Raw genomic sequence first — 21,315 nt, forward strand, 5'->3', positions numbered from 1 at the left:
CAAATGAAATATGGCAATGCATTTAATTTAAGTAAGGAAGAATCTGCAAATATCTTAAAACTCCAAAAAATTTACAATATTGTCATAAAAGAGGCAGACAAAGTAATCACGTCTAAGGAAGCCTAGGACAGGTACAAGCATGGGGACCAGGTTTGCCCCAATCTATGCCAACATATACATGAGAGACCGGGAGTCCAGTTTAATGTGGAGGGGGCATGGCTGGGTTGCAAACATTATAGAAACGTTTCATTGATGATGTATTGTTAATTTGGAAGGGTACCGAAGCAGAACTGACTACATTTTTAGAATACAATAATACCAACAACCGTGGCGTGACATTCACATATACTTTTAATACTAAAACAAAAGATTTTTTGGATTTTTACATTTCATGTGTAAAACCAAATTATTTTTTCCAAGTGCTTTTTCAAACCTACTGAAGGTAATAGTTTTGTACACAAAAAAAGGAGCAACCATGACAATTGGCTTAACACAATACCGAGGAGCCAACTAATCCGCATTAGGTGTAATTGTTCAAAAAACTCGGATTATAAGGAACAAGCTCAGCATTTGAGGAAAATATTTATATAAAAAAAATATAATCCCAGTCTTTTGGATAAAGAGATAGCTTCCATTGTAAATCTTGATAGGAATTATCTAATAATAAAAAGGAAAAGTAGAAAATTAAAAAAATACATATATTACCCGTTTTAATACACAACATCATATAATTAAAAACTGTAATTTATAGAAGAGCTCTAAATATGAAACATATTTTGGCCCATAGCACTTAAAATTGGGAGCAAAAGGCCTTGGAACCAAGGAGAATTAAAGGGCTTTAGGTCTTCCAACAGATGTAAAGCTTGTGAAACACAAATATTGTTAAAATATAAAAAGGGTAGGTAACACAGATCCTAATATATATATAGACAGCAACGTAGAAAATAGCACTCCAAGGACTTCATAAAAGTATGGTGAAAAAAATAACTTAGCTTTTATTCAGCAACTGCCACAAAGTATCAATGTTTCAGTTCTAGTGCAGAACTTTCGTCAGGATAAGGTGCATTGCATAAACCAACAAATAAATAACAAACAGATACATATTTCATTAGTACAATGTATTGTGTACAGGTGGTGCTTACCCCTCTCCCAGTGTGGTCCCCGTGGAAACTGCCAAAAAAACGCGGGTAAAATTAACCTCTGTTAGTGTATGCTGCAGCTGGATCATGTAGCTCTCTGACCTTGCGTTCCGACGGGTGCCGAAGCCGTCGGCTGGAACACAGTTAGATTTGTTTATATGTTGCTATGGCAACCTGACGCGAGTGTCTGGCCGGGCGGGGGAGCTTGGTAAATGTGAAGGGAAGAAGTGTGCACTCGATCACACTGGGAGTCCACTATATCGCACTGTGGGAGAAATTATCTCCTGGAGCAGTGCTATGCTGGGGGTATCCATATAGGGGATAAAAGTCACTAATATAGTTGGCGCTAAATCTTAGCTTGTAGTGCTGATGGTGGTGTTAAAATGTGGGTTAGGGGAGTGTAGTACTGTGACAGGGGTCCCCATGCACAAAAATGGGCAGATTATATCAGTATGGATACATCAATTTGATATTAACAGAGGTGAAATACAGCAAAAAAAACTGTTAGCTAGTTTAACTTGCTTTGCTTAAGTAGCTAATTCTCTGAGCCAAAAGAGATGTACAATGTATTAGTTAGTAACCTGGTTGCAGCATAACAACGTATACTACATAATATTCATTTGTGCATAATAAACACTCACATATCATATGAAACAACCATAGTAAATACATGCATAGGTATAGGAGAGATTCCTACTGGGGGGAATGTTACTAGTGCTATGACTTACTTATATGTAATTGTGTCTGACCCTATATATAAGCAAGGAAGACTGATCCTCTTGCAGGGGGGCTAGGTACCCATGAACAAGTATGCAGACTAGAAAACAATATTAGGCTACAATACTGCCCTGGAAATGTCCATATAACGTTGGTTGCTCGAGGCACTTGTTGGTAATAGTCTAGGGTGCCAATATGTTATATAAAGATACCTAGTGTGTACTTTTCATTAAGTCCTTTAGGTTGCACTGTGTGGAGAGTTCTGATCCAGTGTAGCTCCCTTTGTAATAGGAGCTTCTTGCGATCACCACGCCGTAAAGGTTGTGGGATGTGATCAATTGCCAGGAATTTCATTGTGGGAAGAGGATGATTAAACTCCAGGAAATGTTTAGCCACTGGCAGTTCTGAGCCTTTGTCTCTATAGGCTACACGTATGCTAGAACGGTGATTACGTATTCTCTCACGTAGTGGTAAATCGGTCTTTCCCATATAGGTCAAACCACAAGGGCACCCCAGTTTATATATAACAAAGTCACTTGTACAGGTGAGTCTATGTTTTATGAGATATTTCTTGCCCGTGTGGGGATGGGTGAAGGTTTTACTGGGGATCATGTGGCTGCATGTTAGCCATGGCTGCCCCCATTGAAGTTCCTGCGATTTGTTTGTACCAAGTCTGTTCAAATCTGAAATAGTTTTGACTGAGTACCAGGTGTAGAAGTTCCATTAATTACTCAACTGGTGCTTCCATGTATGATGGTGATGATGTCAGTATCCTCCGCATGGCATTGATGCCCGTATCGTGTGGAATAATCGTGTATAGGCTTTTTACATCGCATGTTATGAAGGTGATGCCGGGTTCCAGTCTAGTGAATTGCTGTAGTAGTTTAAGAAGACTTGGGGTGTCTTTAATGCATGTGGATAATTTCTCAATGGATTTCTTAAACAGGTAGTCCAGCCATTTGGCTATTGGTTCTAGTGCCCCACCTATTGCTGACACGATGGGTCTTCCTGGTGGTGATTTGGGATCTTTATGTATCTTTGGCAGCGTGTATATCACTGGCATCCTTGGATTATTCTGTAGTAGAAAATCGTAGAGTTCCTGGGTGATAAAGGTGGCTTCCAGACCTCGCTGTAGGGTCTGTTGGATGTATTGCATAATTGTTGTGGTTGGGTCAGTGGTTAATTTAGAATACGTGGTTGAATCCCCCAGTTGTGTAAGGATCTCTTGTCTGTAGTCTGTATAGTTTTACAGCACTATTCTAGTCTAGTCTTTGGCTAATGAGTATTAATATAAATAATGAGGGGGTATACTCACCCCTCCAACATAGTAATACAATGTGTCCAAATGTACATACAAAGTAAAGCAACAAAAAGAGAGAATATTCACATCTACTTTTTTAAAATGAGTTTGATTTTATTATCTTCAATAAAAATGTCAAGATCTAAAAAGTTCACTCTCGTTTTGTTAAAATCCGTAGTGAGGGCTATGCCCCAATCATTATTGTTAAATGTATTAAGGAAGTTGGTTAGTGATTGTTCTGTGCCTTCCCAGATATAAAACAGGTCATCTATGTAACGGCGATAGGTAACGAGGGCGACGGGCCTCGTTACCTATCGCCGTTACATAGCTGACCTGTTTTTTATCTGGGAAGGCACAGAAGAATCACTAACCAACTTCCTCAATTAATACATTGAACAATAATGATTGGGGCATAGCCCTCACTACGGATTTTAACAAAACGAGAGTGAACTTTTTAGATCTTGACATTTTTATTGAAGATAATAAAATCAAAACTAGCACTCATTTTAAAAAAGTAGATGTGAATAGTTTTATTCACACCACGAGCTGTCATTTTACACCTTGGCTTATGGGAATCCCCAAATCCCAATTTATCCGGATAAAAAGAAACTGCACTGAGGAGACTAAATTTATTGAACAGTCGCATAAATTAGAAGGTAAAATGTTGGAAAAAGGATATAAACAAGATGATCTAACCAAAGATCTCAATCAAGTAATGGCAATTAAGAGAGAAACCCTATTAACAGATAAAGGGATTAATGAGAATAAAGAAAGATTTAATGATAATGACAACATACCTATTTCCTGTAATTACAGTCATGGTAACCGTCATTTAAAAAAACAATTATTAATAGACACTGGTCAATCCTAAAGGAAGACCCAGTCCTGTCCACCATTCTACCAGACAAACCCAAAGTGATCTTTAGAGGGGCACCTAACATGAAAAAATTACTAGTAAGGAACCACATCAGAAAACCATGCAGCATAAAGCCAATTGATACTAGGAAAGGTTTCTTTGGTTGTGGAATATGTTTGGCGTGCAGGAACACTGGAAGCAAAAAAAGACATATAGGGAAATTCAAAAGTACTAAAGAAAATGAAGATTTCAACATAAACAATTTCATCACTTGCCATTCAACCAATGTAGTGTACCTGTTGGAATGTCCATGCGGCCTCAAGTATGTGGGCCGCACAAAACGTAATTTGCATATTAGGATAGAAGAGCATATAAGGAACATTAAGAAGGGATATGAAGGTCACAGTGTATCCAATCATTTCAAGATTACACACAACAGCAGTCCTTAGGGGCTCATATTTATGGGCATACACAAAACTTTAGGAAATTGGAGAGGCGGTGATTTTAACAAAATTTTAGCTCAAAATTAAATGAGGTGGATTTTTTGCCTTGGGACTTTACAACCCAAAGGTCTAAATATAGATTTCGAACTCTGTCATTTCCTTTAATTATCCTTAACATATATTTAACACTATCATATTATATCTGCACCATCTGCAAATTTATGCCATTTGGTTTTATGTCCTTTTAAAAAATGAAGTCTTGAATTCCAATGGGAGGAGTTTGTTTTGATTGCACTCTCTCATCCAGTAAGTTTTTAATCGACCCCCATTTTGGTAATCCCTTTCATTTTATTTTATATTTGAGGGATACCTCTCTGTTATTGTACCCATCTATTTATTTTACTTTGTTAATATTCATTCCGTTTTTTTTTTTTAATTTATTTATTATTATTTTTTTTTTTATTAACAATGACATTTGGGAAGATGTTGGAGGGCGGAAGTGATGTCACTTCCGCCAACCACTGCCCATAATGGGTGCTATGCATGACAGCCCCATCCAACCACCAATAGAATTTGTTCTAATCAAGTTTTTTAATTGATTGACAGGCAATTCAGCCAATGAAAGCTTTTTTACCACAGGTGATCAATATAAGAAATTTGAAAAAGACAGCCCCATCCAAACATCAATAGAACAAGTTGTTTAATTGATTGACAGGCAATTCAGACAATGCAAGCTTTTTTACCACAGGTGATCAATATAAGAAATTTGAAAAAGAAAGCCCCATCCAACCACCAATAGAATTCGTTATAATCAAGTTTTTTAATTGATTGACAGGCAATTCAGCCAATGTAAGCTTTTTTACTACAGGTGATCAGTATAAGAAATTTGAAAGAGACTCTGACCTTATGATTGGATAATCACACATCCTGTGACCCCAAAGGGAGGATCCGAATTAACTTTAGAACACTTATAAAGTGGAAGATTCCTGATGCTACTTCACAGCTACTGAGGAAGCTCATACAAGAGTGAAACGCGTTTAGCTGGAGTTTGGACTTTTATACTTGGACTTTCTACCATTTAGCTTATATGCTTTTGAGAAGTCTAAATATTGTTTTTATTATTATTTTTTATCTCTACAATAAATCTTTATTTTTTATATTAGTCCCTATAGTCCTTTCTAGCCTCCAGGAACACTATGTGGGGAATGCTACCCCAATAAATTAGCATATTGCCAACAAACCTCAGAGCCAGGAATTCAAGGCTCTGTCTAAGGTGAGCATAATCATTACTATCTCACTATTTTGTATACACTATCTGTACAATACCACCTATGAGGTTCTCTCTCTCTGCTTGTTCCATATCTTCGGGAGAACATCGTTTGGGATAAAGGGGTGTGTTGCTGCCTCAAGAGCAAAAAGGAGTCACTTACGGAGCCAATAGCTTATAGGCTCCAACCCACGTGAGTGGTTTCAACCAATTGCTACTATTATTCATTTTTTTATTTTTGTAAACCATCTGCACTATATTCTCTCTTTTTGTTGTTTTACTTTGTATGTACATTTGGACACATTGTATCACTATGTTGGAGGGGTGAGTATACCCCCTCATTATTTATATTAATATTCATTATAGCGCTCCACTCGCTGGTATATTGTTTATACCTTTTTATTCTTATATTTTGCACTTTATTGTGGATTAAGGTATTCCACTTTTTGTGTTGAGCTGCTTTTACTCAGGCACTTTAGTATATCACTCACTATCTCAGTAAGGGATAGTTATTGTTTTCTCTTTGGCTAATGAGACTATAATTTTCCGTTCTTTCGTGATATTGGTTTTTCGTTTGGTTGGTTGATTAAGGTGTAATTGAGTTTCGAAGTTTAGAGATTTCAAGAACATTTTGATAGTAGGTTGGTTGGGTAGAGGATCCCAGGTACTCTTGACTTTAAACCTTTTGATTGGTGGATTTGGTGTGTTCTGTTGTTTGAAGAAATCCTTCAGTCTTAGTGTTCTGCCAAATTTATATATTTCTACTTCCTGAGTGAGTGGATTGGGGTGGGTAGTACGTACAAAGGATAGGCCTTTCATCAGAAGTTTGTTCTCCGGGATAGTGAGTTGGCGTGAAGATGGGTTGAAAATTGGTGCTATCTCCAGCGTGGTGGTCTGCCTCTTAGCCCAGTATGTCCTACCCTTCTGTCCTCTTCTTGTGGTAAATCGTTTTCTTCGAACTCTTGTCTGGCACGTTGTGTCGTAGTCGTGCCTTTTGCTGTGCTCCCCTTCTCTAAAAAAAGGGGTGTTTGCTGTGTATTTTTGGTTGTCGGTTGGGGATCTGAATCTGAGGTATATTCTGCTGAGGTTTTGTCTATTGTGTACTGCCTCTCCTAATTGGTCTTCTATTTCTTTCGAAGCGTGGGACCTCGTTCTGGCCACTTAAGCACCGGTAGACTCTGTGTTCCGTGTAGTCACTTTGGACTTTTTCTTGTTTTTCACGTTTAAATTTGATTAGGTCTGTTTTATATTCTTTCACGTTTTGTTCAAGTCTCAGAAGGGTGGGGGCTGCTTCTGCTGAGGTCAGTAATAGCGCTTCTTTTGCTTCAAGTTGAGTGATGCGTTGTCTAATCTTGACAAGGTCTTCCTTTACATCCTCGATGATAATAAGGATCAGGTCTAGGGAGCATTTATTCAGTACTGCAATCCATTTCTTGCAGACCTTAGGTTTTGCTCGTCCAATAGTGGGAATGTTTTTAATCCTGAATCCCCTTGGTATTTGTAATCTTCTGTGATAGTCCAATAGGAATAGCCCATGGAGATCCAAGTCAGTCTCTTTCTTTTTTAGACTTATCAACTCCAGGTAGATTTCTTTCAGAGTGGTCGTTTGAGGGAGACCTGTAGTCAATTCTTCCCATCTAATCCGTTCGGCATCTTCCTCTGTATACTGTAGTGTCTCTGCTTGTTCCAACAAGCCCCCTGGTGGTGCAAAAAATTCTTCCATGGAGATTAAACACCCGTGTACTAGTAACACTAGTAGCACTAGTAACATTCCCCCCAGTAGGCATCTCTCCTATACCTATGCATGTATTTACTATGGTTGTTTCATATCTTATGTGGGTGTTTATTATGCACAAAGGAATATTCTGTACTATACGTTGTTATGCTGCAACCAGGTTACTAACTAATGCATTGTACATCTCTTTTGGCTCAGAGAGTTAGCTACTTAAGCAAAGCAAGTTAAACTATCAAAAACATTTTTTTGCTGTATTTCACCTCTGTTAATATCAAATTGATGTATCCATACTGATATAATATGCCCATTTTTGTGCCTGGGGACCCCTGTCACAGTACTACACTCCCCTAACCCACATTTTACCACCACCATCAGAACTACAAGCTAGGATTTAGCGCCAACTATATTAGTGACTTTTATCCCCTATATGGATACCCCCAGCATAGCACTGCTCCAGGAGATAATTTCTCCCCCAGTGCGATATAGTGGACTCCCAGTGCGATCGAGTGCACACTTCTTCCCTTCACATTTACCAAGCTCCCCCGCCCGGCCAGACACTTGCGGCAGGTTGCCATAGCAACATATAAACAAATCTAACTGCGTTCCAGCCGACTGCTTCGGCACCCGTCGGAACGTAAGGTCAGAGAGCTACATGATCCAGCTGTAGCATACACTAACAGAGGTTAATTTTACCCGCGTTTTTTCGGCAGTTTCCACGGGGACCACACTAGGAGAGGGGTAAGCACCACCTGTACACAATACATTGTACTAATGAAATATGTATCTGTTTGTTATTTATTTGTTGGTTTATGCAATGCACCTTATCCTGACAAAAGTTCTGCACTAGAACTGAAACGTTGATACTTTGTGGCAGTTGCTGAATAAAAGCTATTCAGTTATTTAGCAGTTGCTGAATAAAAGCTAAAAGTTATTTTTTTCACCATACTTTTATGAAGTCCTTGGAGTGCTATTTTCTACTTTCCTGTCTATATCATTTGCTTTATTAGCACCAGGCTTAAATATAAGACTACAGAAGTGCAAGTATTTGGACTATATATATATATGTAACCCATGGTCTGCTACACACTACACCAGAGTGACTTGAGATGGAAGTAAACAATAAATATAAAATATAGTGAGAGCGCTCCTACAGGAAACGTAATAAATGAGTGAATATACTAGATGTATTCATATAAATGTTTAATAGTATTAACAGATAAAGACCCACTAGCTGAAACAAATTATAGTTGTAATCAAACATATATACATTCTATTACATTGCCATCTGAATCACAATGCCATAAAAAACAACTACAACACAGATGCCCGTGTGAAGATAGTACCTCAAGTATGGATAGAAGATAAGCTAAAAATATAAAATACAGATAAAAAAGGTCTAAAAACCAAACCAAAAAATAAATACACCACAATGTAAGCAATGAGAGAACATCCTATGAATAAAATAATATAAAACAAAGTCAGCAATAGACCACACAAGCAGTATATATCCGTGGGGGGCTCCACTAGTTCAAAGGATGCTGATGCTTCAAATGACGATAGGAAGATTGCAAAACAATGATCCTCAGCGAGCTCTACCCTTATACTAAAAAAATAAATTACAATAGGGGGGACCTACTGTCCTCCCCCCTGGCCCTCACCCTTGAGCGGTGGGTGGGGGCCATAAAGATAATGAGGGGGGTGAAACCTACTGTCCTCCCCCCCGGCCCCCACCCTTGAGCGGTGGGTGGGGGCCATAAAGATAATGAGGGGAAGGACCTACTGTCCTTCCCCCGACCCCACCTCTGCGCAGTGGGTGGGGAGCCATAAATTACAATTGGGGAACCTACTGTCCTCCCCCCCCCCCGGCCCCCACCCTTGAGCGGTGGGTGGGAGACATAAAGATAATGAGAGAGGAGGATCTACTGTCCTCCCCCCGGCCCCCACCCCTGCATGGTGGGGGCCATAAATTACAATGGGGGGACAGATCCCTAAGGTACCCCACTGGTAACAAAACCTTGCTTTGAATATACTGCATTGACTGCAATCTTCTGTTGCCTATTGTGACAAACTGCCATTTGCCACTGGGCATTGGATAGGACTGATTGCTAGCCCCCTGCCCTGCGACTATGGCCCTGGGATGTATTGCCCTTTAAGAACTTTATTTGGGCATAATGGATTTTTATTATGCTTTCTCTGGCCCTTTAACTGTGCTATACTGAGACATGGGATTATGCGGTATATTGTATATCCAGCAAAAGACATCAAACTGGATATAATTGAATGTGCTTACCTGTTTCGTGGGGATTATTCATTATAACAGTTCGGGACTTTTTCAAGCATTTGTTTACTTATGCGACCTATACGGTATGGACTCAGCATTCATCATACGAATTCAAACTACCGAACACCGGACCACCCTGCTACCTAATTATGTGGTAATTTACCTCCCTGATCGGCACATGCAATCCCTATGAGAAACGTACAAACTCTTTGTTTCAGTTCCTGGGTGGCCGCCATTTTTGGACTTTTACACGTGTTCACGGCCATCTTAACTCCCGAACAGCGGTGTTTTGCCGTCGAGGGTCTGGAACTAAAATCGGACACTCGAGTAGGCGAACACTGCTGAGACCTCCATAGCACCGGGAATTTGTGCCAAAACTACCGAACACCCTGCCGTTCGGTAGAAAGACTTAACAGCATATGGGGATTCTAGCGAACGTCGAGTTATGCAGGGATGGCAAGCCTTTTGTGACTTTTAACGCATGAACAAAGACTGACTGCAAGGCCAAAATTCATGGAACTAATTTCGGCTACTTTGCCTGTGCGGTCGGTCAAAACTTTAAAGTCCCATATCTCCCGAACGACTGAACTGAATGAGCTGATTTTTTAATATGTTGGTTCCCCAGAATAGTGCTATCTGGGGACACCGGATTTATGCAAGTACACCAGGTATTTGGGGTACATCCAAAACTTGGGGAAAAATGTTTCTTTGTTAATTGGGTTACAAGCTTATCTGAGGGGAGGAGATGTGTGGGATGTACCTTATGTTTTATTGGTTGTTAATTATGTGTTGTCTCCCTTGTATGGGCAGAATCACATAAAAGGAGAGTACCTGTCAGTAAAATTAGAGATCTTCTTGACCCTCAATACGTAGCCTTGTCTCGCTATTGGAGGGAACTGCTATATCACACTGGGGATTGCTATGCTCTGCATACTCCCTTGAGCTTTAATCACTTAGCTCTTTTAAGAGCTTGTTCCAGATACACTCTCCTGGAGGAGAGGTCTTTCCCCACACGGTCCTGGAGGACAGAAGCTGATCCAGGGTGGACGGAAGACGGCGAGGCTCCAGTTAAGCTACGGCGGTTGTGGAGTCTGCGGTGTTTGTGGTGTCCAGTGCTTGTGGTCCTCGGCGCAAGCTAGGAAGCATCCATCAACAGAGGGTACTCGGTCAGAGTATGGGGAGCTTCATTACACCTGTCATTCAGCCACTGCCTAACCCATTCAACAATATTGGAATACAAACTTTTTAAAAAAGTTTATTGATGAGCCTTCTATGTGCTTCAATGTCCAGTCCAATAAAACGTATACCTTACCTAGGCCATGTTAGCCTCATGATTTTTAGCAAATTCCAAATATGTTTTCACATTGTCATGTTTATTTTGTATTGGCTTCATTCTTGACACCCTTTCATACAATCTGGTTTGATACAGTGATCTGGAAATTGTTGACTACTACTCATTTACTCCAGTTTAAGCAACTGAGCTTTTATATTATTTTGATATTACTTTGTACCCTTTTCCTTCCTGATAAGGTATGAGTACTCTATCTGTAACAAAGAAGAATATTCTTCATTGTCTCAGCTTCCCTTCAGAATTTGTTCAAATTTTAGGAGAGCAACAGGTCATCCGAATTCTGTAACTCTAAACACCATATAAAACAAAACAACCAAAATGGACAGTAGACAAGCACGTTTGGTTTGTGCGGTTACTTCAGTACCCCCCCAAAAAAATGATTGATGTTTAGAGAACGGCCACTAAATAAATAAACAAATATAGAAATAGTAAAGAAATAAACCAGGGATAAGTGAGACCAAGCTCTTAATATTTGCAACAAATGCTCAATATTACCCAAATGCTCAAAATTGCAAACACTGACTGAGTGTGAACCAAATTCTCAGTGGAATTAGTTTTATTAAAAGGGAGCAAAAGGGAGCCAATAATTGTATTGCTCTATCTGTCTGTCTGTCTATCTATTTATTATGTATATGTTTTGTAGTATACAGCAGTCGCTCCCCATGACCATAACCCCCACTAATCTCAGACTATATATATAATGTATATGTTTTGCAATATATTTTTTGCACATTTCACATTTTTTGTTTGTTTGAAGTGTTTTCCCTGAATATTTTGCTTGGACGGAATTCAGAAGAGTCTAAGTGCAGTGTAGATGAAATTCAGTCGACAGAATTTAATTTTTTTCTTTCTAACAAAATTGATTCATCCGAACCAAATTTTTCCTCTGTGCATGAGTGTTTTATTCAGAATAACACTTGTATGCATAGAATATAGCTTGCTACTTTCATTTCTCATGGTTAGAGTCCAGTTAGGTAACTGTATTTCCATTGCAATGATTTTTCAGCTATGTAATTGAAAATTCCTGAGCATCAGAGTTTCTAACATTTGTATAAACTAAAAAAAAACAAAAAACAGACACTACATCAATTATTAAATCTTATAAGACTCATCTTAACTAAAAGAATATGTCGAAAAGATTAAAAATTAAATGACTTTGATAATTTTTAAATGAAAGGAAGGACGGAAGTCTAAATATATATTACACAGCAGGGTATACATATAAAGCAGGGACAATACTACTTACTGATCTCCATAAATGTAGGGTTGCTGATCTATGATTTCCAATACAAGTCCATTGACCTTCATGGAGATCTGAGTGATGGTTGGTAGATTGTCAACCAGAGCTTGCTGAATTTGAATGTTGAAATCTTCATAATGTTTTCCACAGTGAGAAGCAAAGCGGTAGTTGCATAAACCCGGGAAACTGAAAATCTCGCCATCAAATGTCTTGAAATGGAAGTTACCCCATGTACTGCAGACACCACTTTCTTTGATGTTTAAATCTTCTGCCATGCATATGGAAACAAAACATACTCAATAGTTAAAACAGTAGGTATATATACATGTACAAATGTATCTAAGACACAAACGTTTATTTAATAGAACATTCCAAGCACCATAACCCTTATCCTTGTGGCCATGATATAAATATTTCCTGTGGCATTATTTATTGGCATTACTTCTTAATCTGCTCCCATTGTCCCTTTTAAATTTATATCATTTCAGGATGATTATTATATGATATATTATCAAGTAAGACGTACTTCGTACATGAGAACCACCTTGCTCAATTTAGTCTAAAATATCTTGAAATAATATTTAGCCAAAATTGTTTTTGAATTTTCTATTTTGACCATAATTTTGATCTCTTTTCCAAATGTACTACTTTCCGTGAATAGATTAATGACAGGAATAGCAGATTCGATCAGTGGTTAACACAAGATACCTTCAGGCCATTTTAATGTCTGTGTCTTAAATATAATATACATTTAATAGTTGCATTTTTTTTTCTGACTTTAATAGGTCTTACCTTTAGCATGTTGTGAAATACTTCTTCCAACCCTTACTTTAGTCCCATTTCCATTTTTTAAGTGGTGATTTACTTGATAGCATTGTCGTTGTGCTACTGGGAAATTAAAATAAATGCATTAACTAACTGAATATAAAATAAATTATATATATACATATTTTGTTCTAATTCCATTAAATCCTTGCACACTACATGGTCATACAAAACTGAATATGTAATAGTGAACAATAGAAAAGTAATGAATGATCTTGATAGATGCATAGAAAAAACCCAAAGTAATGCTGCATATATTGATCGCCACTGTCTCTCGATCTCTAGACATCTAAACCTTTTTGAATGCCACTTGGCATGCTCACTTATTTTCCCTCCCATGCAAGAAAAGACCACAATGAATGGTTTCACTGAAATCATGTGTGATAGGGATCCTAATCTCAGGGTAGTGACAGGACATAATATTAACAGTCTGTTTGATGTAGTGTCTGTTTTTTGGGTTTGTGTTTTTTTTTAGTGTATACAAATGTTAGAAACTCTGATGCTCAGGGATTTTCAATTACATATCTGAAAAAGCATTGCAATGGCTATACCTAACTGGACTCTAACCATGAAAAATTAAAGTAGCAAGCTATTTTCTATGCAAACAGGTGTTATTCTGAATAAAACACATTTAGGCTCTTCTGAATTTTGTCCAAGCAAACAATTCAGGGAAAACACTTCAGACAAAAAAAAAATTGCAAATACGCCAATCACTATACTGCAAAACATTATATATATATATATATATATATATATATATATATGCAGATAGTAGATAGAGCACTCCAGAGGTCTTGTTTAAGATTATTTATTCGGTGTAGAAAAAATCAACGTTTCGACCCTCAGGTCTTTATCAATTCAGGGAAAACACTTCAGACAAAAAAAAAATAGCAAAATACGCCAATCACTATACTGCAAAACATATATATATATATATATATATATATATATATATATATATATGGTAACAAAGATAAATTCCATTGATGTCAATAATGTATTTAATACAGAGGTAATTAACTCTATACAAACAATTCCTCATTATTCTAATCAACAAGATTTGTTTATGAAATTAGAAAAATCCCTATCCACAGAAATTAAGCTTAAATGGGAAATTGCCACCTTTAAAAAATACATAGACGAGCAATTTACTCCCCATGGTTTAAGGCTTCTAAAACTACCCACCTCTGACCAAGATGACCTAGAGTTCATGGAGGAGTGGAATAATACATTAGAGTTATGTACTTTTGGTTTAATGGAAACATTAATAGTTAAAAGAAGTTAAAAATTGTCTATTTTAGATATTGAGATAAATGAGCTTAGAGAGAAACTCTTACCATTTACCGAAACTAAGGCTTATAAACAAAACTCTGTACTAATTCAGAACAAAATTGAAAAGGTTGAAGTCGACACAAAACACTTAAAAATCAAAAAATATATGCGATTATTCGAACAAACAAGTGAGAACCTACCATTTTAAAAAAAAGTATACCTCAGAGAATTATTCCTCCAGATCAAACTATCAAAATTATACGCATAACAATTCCCACTCTTACAATAATATGCCACACCTACCACCTTCCAAATATCAGAACTATGCCACACGGAAACCTCATCACCAATCCCCATCCACAGTAAGACCCCCAAAAACGTTTTCCCACCAATCTCACGTTTTTTCCAAATTACCGTACCAAAGCAACACTAACACATACCAATTACCCTCACACAAACAAAGAAAATTTCCTCAACATAATTACAACCCTGCACTCCGATCACCCAGATATCAAAATTCCTCTGGTTTCAATCTTTCACCGAAACCACAAAGATCTAGGTACACTAATGATCACAGTGAGTATTTTAATTACTCCAAATTACCAATTATTCCAAATCAAACAGGTACCAGCTGCTATCAGTCGATTCAGACTTTGATAATGGGTATCATTTTTTAGAGATACGTACTCACCAGCCTGCACTAGCCCAGACACCACACCCATCACATTCCCAAAAAAGAATTTTAAGTCTAGAGGAAGACGAAGTGGAAGACGGGAACAAAAGAGAAAGATTAGAAAGACAATAATACCTGTTACCAATTCCCCCAATTCCCACAATGGCATTTTTAATCTCTCTCATAAAGTTTTAACAGCTGCACAATTGTCCGTTTTAAGCAAAGGTCTTAAATTTGCCCCTACCTCATCCTTTAATTCATTTCAAGCCTTCCTTGATGTAAATAAATTTGTTAGAGAGGCCACACTCAAAAGATTTTTTATAAGTAAAAATGACAAAGAATCTATTCCACCTATCTCACCTCCCCCTACAGAGGCAAACAACAGCCCTTTTCTAAACACACATCTCAGAGAAAAATCCAAGTTTTACCCTTCTCATTTTAAATCGGCCCCTCTGATTTTATTTGAGAAACTCGTTCATAAAGATTTAGAAAAAATTAAATACAAAAAATATGATACTAATAATCTTACTAATGATGAAACGCGTTATGGAAACCTAAATTATTGTGTTTTTAAATATATTAAAGTATTTTTTGGTCATTTGTTTGTGCCAATAATCTTTTTTATAGACACACATTTCATTTTACCCTGTCTTTTTAATTTTATTTTTAAATGTTATTTTTATTGGTTTTATTAATACCTTGAAAACCCCTGGAAGTTTCCTGCACTTAAAGAAATCCTAGGTGGGGATCAATCCACCAAAGCTGTCAACATAGAGCAGTCGGTCTGCTCTTGGTTTGTAAGTACATTCTTTTATTATTTTATCCACATTGCTATACAGTGAGCACTATCGGATATTTCTTTTATTTCCGAGAATTGGACACCAAGAACAGAGAGGAACCCATCAAAATCCCATAAGCGGGGATCAAACCGCTGTATGCGCTTCATTCCAGAGCTAGGATATTAGCTCTGGGAAATGTGAGTTCTATATTATTATTATTTCCATTTACAATAGTATTTTACATACTACACTATTGGTTGTCCGTCTTTACCTTTCTGTCTTTTCATATAAGAGGAACCACTGCATTGGTAGAGGACATCACCAGCTAAGACCATTTGTAAGGACACAACAGTTGGCAGTTGGACTTCTTTTTTCTCTGGACTTTACTCCGAATTTGTTTTTATTGTAAGCGCAGCCTTTTCTATTGTTTTTTACATATATATATATATATATATATATATATAGTCTGAGATTAGTGGGGGTTATGGTCATGGGGTTTGCATAATTCTGTTTCCTTATTTCCTCTGCATATAACTATGCAAATAGTAGTTCTAACTCACTAGCATAACTCCCACCAATTTCTGAAAGAGAGGAACATAAATGTCTTGTTCCTTTAACAAGAGTGAAGGAAGTCTGGCCTGAACCCTATCCCTAAACCCTAAAAAACATTGTATAAAAAAGTCATAAAATAATAGTGAATCAATCTATCTATCTATCTATCTGGCCCGCAAAAGCCCGGTGGACAATGTTGGCCATAAGCCAACACCAACAGGTGAAAGTCAAAAGATCAACCCTGCCGACCCATGCAGAGCCGGAACTATTTAAGTGCCGGCCTTGCTGTTTGACTTGACACCTTATTGCAGAACAGCAGAGTGAGGGAAGAGGAGGACCGAGAGTTTGAATGCTCCTCCCACGAGCTGGGCAATTTGGAGAGACAGCCATCCGAGCATCTCATGATAAGAGAGAACTCCTATTTGCTCCCAAACACCCCCCCCCACAAACACACAATATCTACCCTCTACTATCCAACACAGTCACACATTGCACCCCCCCCACACACACACACATTGCATGCCTGATACACACACTGCATCCCCCCACACACACACACTGCACTCCTCTTACATACTGCATCCCTTTTAGACTCTGCATCTAAGGCTGTGTGCATTGAACCAACAAACTCACTTTGAGGGGGTGTGCTCGACATTCTAGAGGATACAACAGCCCCCTTCTGGCCCAACCACCTTCCTACTGGGTTACTGTGATTAACAAATACCTTCTTTTCTCAGTCCGGACCTGCTATTTATCATTATAATCAATATTAAGAAGACAAATTGACTTGGCGCATAAACAAACCATTAGAAATTTACATAGTTTCATGGCAAATATGTGAGGGTGAGAATTTGAGACTATGCTTAGTAACATGCAGCTTAGAAACCATCTAGCCCTGGTGATCACCATGTCTAATGTAAGTGGATGATCTAGCATTTGGTGGCCAGACACCACATAAATAAAATAATATACATAAAACACATAAGCAAATCATTGATCAATTTACTCTTAAATTTGTTTTTTTCCACTGTGTTTCTGAATACTGAGTAATTGGATCTACTTATAATGATGATTACAACATACAGTTGCAAGAAAAAGTATGTGAACCCTTTGGAATGATATGGATTTCTGCACAAATTGGTCATAAAATGTGATCTGATCATCATCTAAGTCACAACAATAGACAATCACAGTCTGCTTAAACTAATAACACACAAAGAATGAAATGTTGCCATGTTTTTATTGAACACACCATGTGCAAGTGGAAAAAGTATGTGAACCCTTGGATTTAATAACAGGTTGAACCTCCTTTGGCCGCAATAACTTCAAACAAACGTTTCCTGTAGTTGCAGATCAGATGTGCACAACGGTCAGGAGTAGTGATGTACCGAACTGTCCGCCGGCGAACAGTTCCTGGCGAACTTAGCGTGTTCGCGTTCGCCGCGGCGGGCGGACACATGCGCAGTTCGATCCGCCCCCTATTCGTCATCATTGGGCAAACTTTGAAAGGTGCCTCTCGGTCAGCAGACACATTCCAGCCAATCAGCAGCACTCCCTCCCTTCCACACCCTCCAACCTCCCTCCCAGCATCCATTTTCAATTCATTCTGAAGCTGCATGCTTAGTGAGAGGAGGGAAAGTTTAGCTGCTGCTGATTAGATAGCGAAATTGATAGCTAGGCTAGGGTATTCAGTGTCCACTACAATCCTGAAGGACTCATCTGATCTCTGCTGTAAGGACAACACCCCAAAAAGCCCTTTTTAGGGCTATAACATCAGGCTGCTTTTTTTTTTTTTTTCCTGTGTAATGTAATTGCAGGTGCCTGCATGCCAGCTTCTGTGTGAGGTTCACATTGGATACAGTGCCTACTTGCCCAGTGCCACCACTCATATCTGTTTTAACAATAGGTTAAGCTTTAGATTTAAAATAAATATTTTTTTTTTCACTGTAATAGAAGAGCAGTTGCCTGCCTGCCAGCTTCTGTGTGAGGTTGGATGCCTTACCCATTTGCAACGTCAGTGCCACCACTCATATCTGTTTTAACAATAGGTTACGCTTTAGATTTAAAAGAAATAATTTGTTTTCACTGTAATAGAAGAGCAGTTGCCTGCCTGCCAGCTTCTGTGTCAGGTTGGATGCCTTGCCCATTTGCACAGTCAGTGCCACCACTCATATATGTTTTAACAATAGGTTAAGCTTTAGATTTAAAAGAAATAATTTTTTTTCACTGTAATAGAAGAGCAGTTGCCTGCCTGCCAGCTTCTGTGTCAGGTTGGATGCCTTGCCCATTTGCACAGTCAGTGCCACCACTCATATCTGTTTTAACAATAGGTTAAGCTTTAGATTTAAAAGAAATATTTTTTTTTCACTGTAATAGAAGAGCAGTTGCCTGCCTGCCAGCTTCTGTGTCAGGTTGGATGCCTTGCCCATTTGCACAGTCAGTGCCACCACTCATATCTGTTTTAACAATAGGTTAAGCTTTAGATTTAAAATAAATAATTTGTTTTCACTGTAATAGAAGAGCAGTTAGTTGTCTGCAAGCGTCTGGGTGTCAGGCCTACTTCAGCGTGTGCTCTGCAGACCTGTGTCAGCGTGCTTTGACAGTTGCCAATCATATCTGGTGTCTCTTTAGCGTGCTTTTACAAAGAAAAAAGGTTTCCAGTGTAAGCTAATAGCAGCCAGTCAGTGTCCATCAAGCGGCTCTGTCAGGCCTTCCTTCAGCGTGTGCCCTGCACAACCCTGCCAGCGTACTTTGACAGTTGCCACTCATATCTGGTGTCTCTATAGCGTGCTTTTACAAAGAAAAAAGGTTTCCAGTGTAAGCTAATAGCAGCCAGTCAGTGTCCTTCAAGCGGCTCTGTCAGGCCTTCCTTCAGCGTGTGCCCTGCACAAAACTGCCAGCGTGCTTTGACAGTTGCCAATCATATCTGGTGTCTCTTTAGCGTGCTTTTACAAAGAAAAAAGGTTTCCAGTGTAAGCTAATAGCAGCCAGTCAGTGTCCTTCAAGCGGCTCTGTCAGGCCTTCCTTCAGCGTGTGCCCTGCACAACCCTGCCAGCGTACTTTGACAGTTGCCACTCATATCTGGTGTCTCTATAGCGTGCTTTTACAAAGAAAAAAGGTTTCCAGTGTAAGCTAATAACAGCCAGTCAGTGTCCTTCAAGCGGCTCTGTCAGGCCTTCCTTCAGCGTGTGCCCTGCACAACACTGCCAGCGTGCTTTGACAGTTGCCAATCATATCTGGTGTCTCTTTAGCGTGCTTTTACAAAGAAAAAAGGTTTCCAGTGTAAGCTAATAGCAGCCAGTCAGTGTCCTTCAAGCGGCTCTGTCAGGCCTTCCTTCAGCGTGTGCCCTGCACAACCCTGCCAGCGTACTTTGACAGTTGCCACTCATATCTGGTGTCTCTATAGCGTGCTTTTACAACCAAAATGTTGTTTCCACTGTAATAGAAGAGCAGTTGCCTGCCTGCCAGCTTCTGTGTGAGGTTCACAGTGGATACTGTGCCCTCTTGCCCAGTGCCACCACTCATATCTGTTTTTACAATAGCTTAAGCTTTAGATTTAAAAGAAATAATTTTTTTTCACTGTAATAGAAGAGCAGTTAGTTGTCTGCAAGCGTCTGGGTGTCAGGCCTACTTCAGCGTGTGCTCTGCAGACCTGTGCCAGCGTGCTTTGACAGTTGCCAATCATATTTGGTGTCTCTTTAGCGTGCTTTTACAAAGAAAAAAGGTTTATAGTGTAAGCTAATAGCAGCCAGTCAGTGTCCTTCAAGTGGCTCTGTCAGTCCTTCCTTCAGCGTGTGCTCTCCAGAACTGTTCCAGTGCACATTGCCAATCATATCTGGTGTCTCTATAGCGTGCTTTTAAAAACAAAATTTTTTTTTTTCACTGTTATAGATTGAATAGCAGTTACTTGTCTTCAAGCGGGTGTGTCAGGCCTACAGTGTGTGCTCTGCAGAACTGTTCAAGTGCACATTGCCAATCATATCTGGTGTCTCTATAGCGTGCTTTTACAAAGAAAAAAGGTTTCTAGTGTAAGCTAATAGCAGCCAGTCAGTGTCCTTCAAGCGGCTCTGTCAGTCCTTCCTTCAGCGTGTGCTCTCCAGAACTGTTCCAATGCACATTGCCAATCATATCTGGTGTCTCTATAGCGTGCTTTTAAAAACAATTTTTTTTTTCACTGTTATAGATTGAATAGCAGTTACTTGTCTTCAAGCGGGTGTGTCAGGCCTACAGTGTGTGCTCTGCAGAACTGTTCAAGTGCACATTGCCAATCATATCTGGTGTCTCTATAGCGTGCTTTTACAAAGAAAAAAGGTTTCTAGTGTAAGCTAATAGCAGCCAGTCAGTGTCCTTCAAGCGGCTCTGTCAGTCCTTCCTTCAGCGTGTGCTCTCCAGAACTGTTCCAGTGCACATTGCCAATCATATCTGGTGTCTCTATAGCGTGCTTTTAACCCCTTAAGGACCAAACTTCTGGAATAAAATGGAATCATGACATGTCACACATGTCTTGTGTCCTTAAGGGGTTAAAAACAATTTTTTTTTCACTGTTATAGATTGAATAGAAGTTACTTGTCTTCAAGCGGGTGTGTCAGGCCTACAGTGTGTGCTCTGCAGAACTGTTCAAGTGCACATTGCCAATCATATCTGGTGTCTCTATAGCGTGCTTTTACAAAGAAAAAAGGTTTCTAGTGTAAGCTAATAGCAGCCAGTCAGTGTCCTTCAAGCGGCTCTGTCAGTCCTTCCTTCAGCGTGTGCTCTCCAGAACTGTTCCAATGCACATTGCCAATCATATCTGGTGTCTCTATAGCGTGCTTTTACAAAGAAAAAAGGTTTCTAGTGTAAGCTAATAGCAGCCAGTCAGTGTCCTTCAAGCGGCTCTGTCAGTCCT

General features: G+C 38.9%; 1 protein-coding gene across 1 annotated transcript in view; it reads right to left on the bottom strand.

Annotated features, from left to right (window-relative positions):
* Positions 1–2,345, bottom strand: part of LOC134578524 (mucin-5B-like) — a 106,378-nt gene extending 104,033 nt beyond the window's left edge. Inside the window, exon 1 of the mRNA XM_063437507.1 lies at positions 2,080–2,345. Coding sequence (XP_063293577.1) covers positions 2,080–2,345 — 266 coding nt within the window. The remainder of the gene's footprint in view (positions 1–2,079) is intronic.
* Between the last annotated feature and the right edge of the window lie 18,970 nt (positions 2,346–21,315).

This window comes from Pelobates fuscus, chromosome 12 (assembly GCF_036172605.1).
Source record: "Pelobates fuscus isolate aPelFus1 chromosome 12, aPelFus1.pri, whole genome shotgun sequence".
In the NCBI taxonomy this organism is placed as follows: Eukaryota; Metazoa; Chordata; class Amphibia; order Anura; family Pelobatidae; genus Pelobates; species Pelobates fuscus.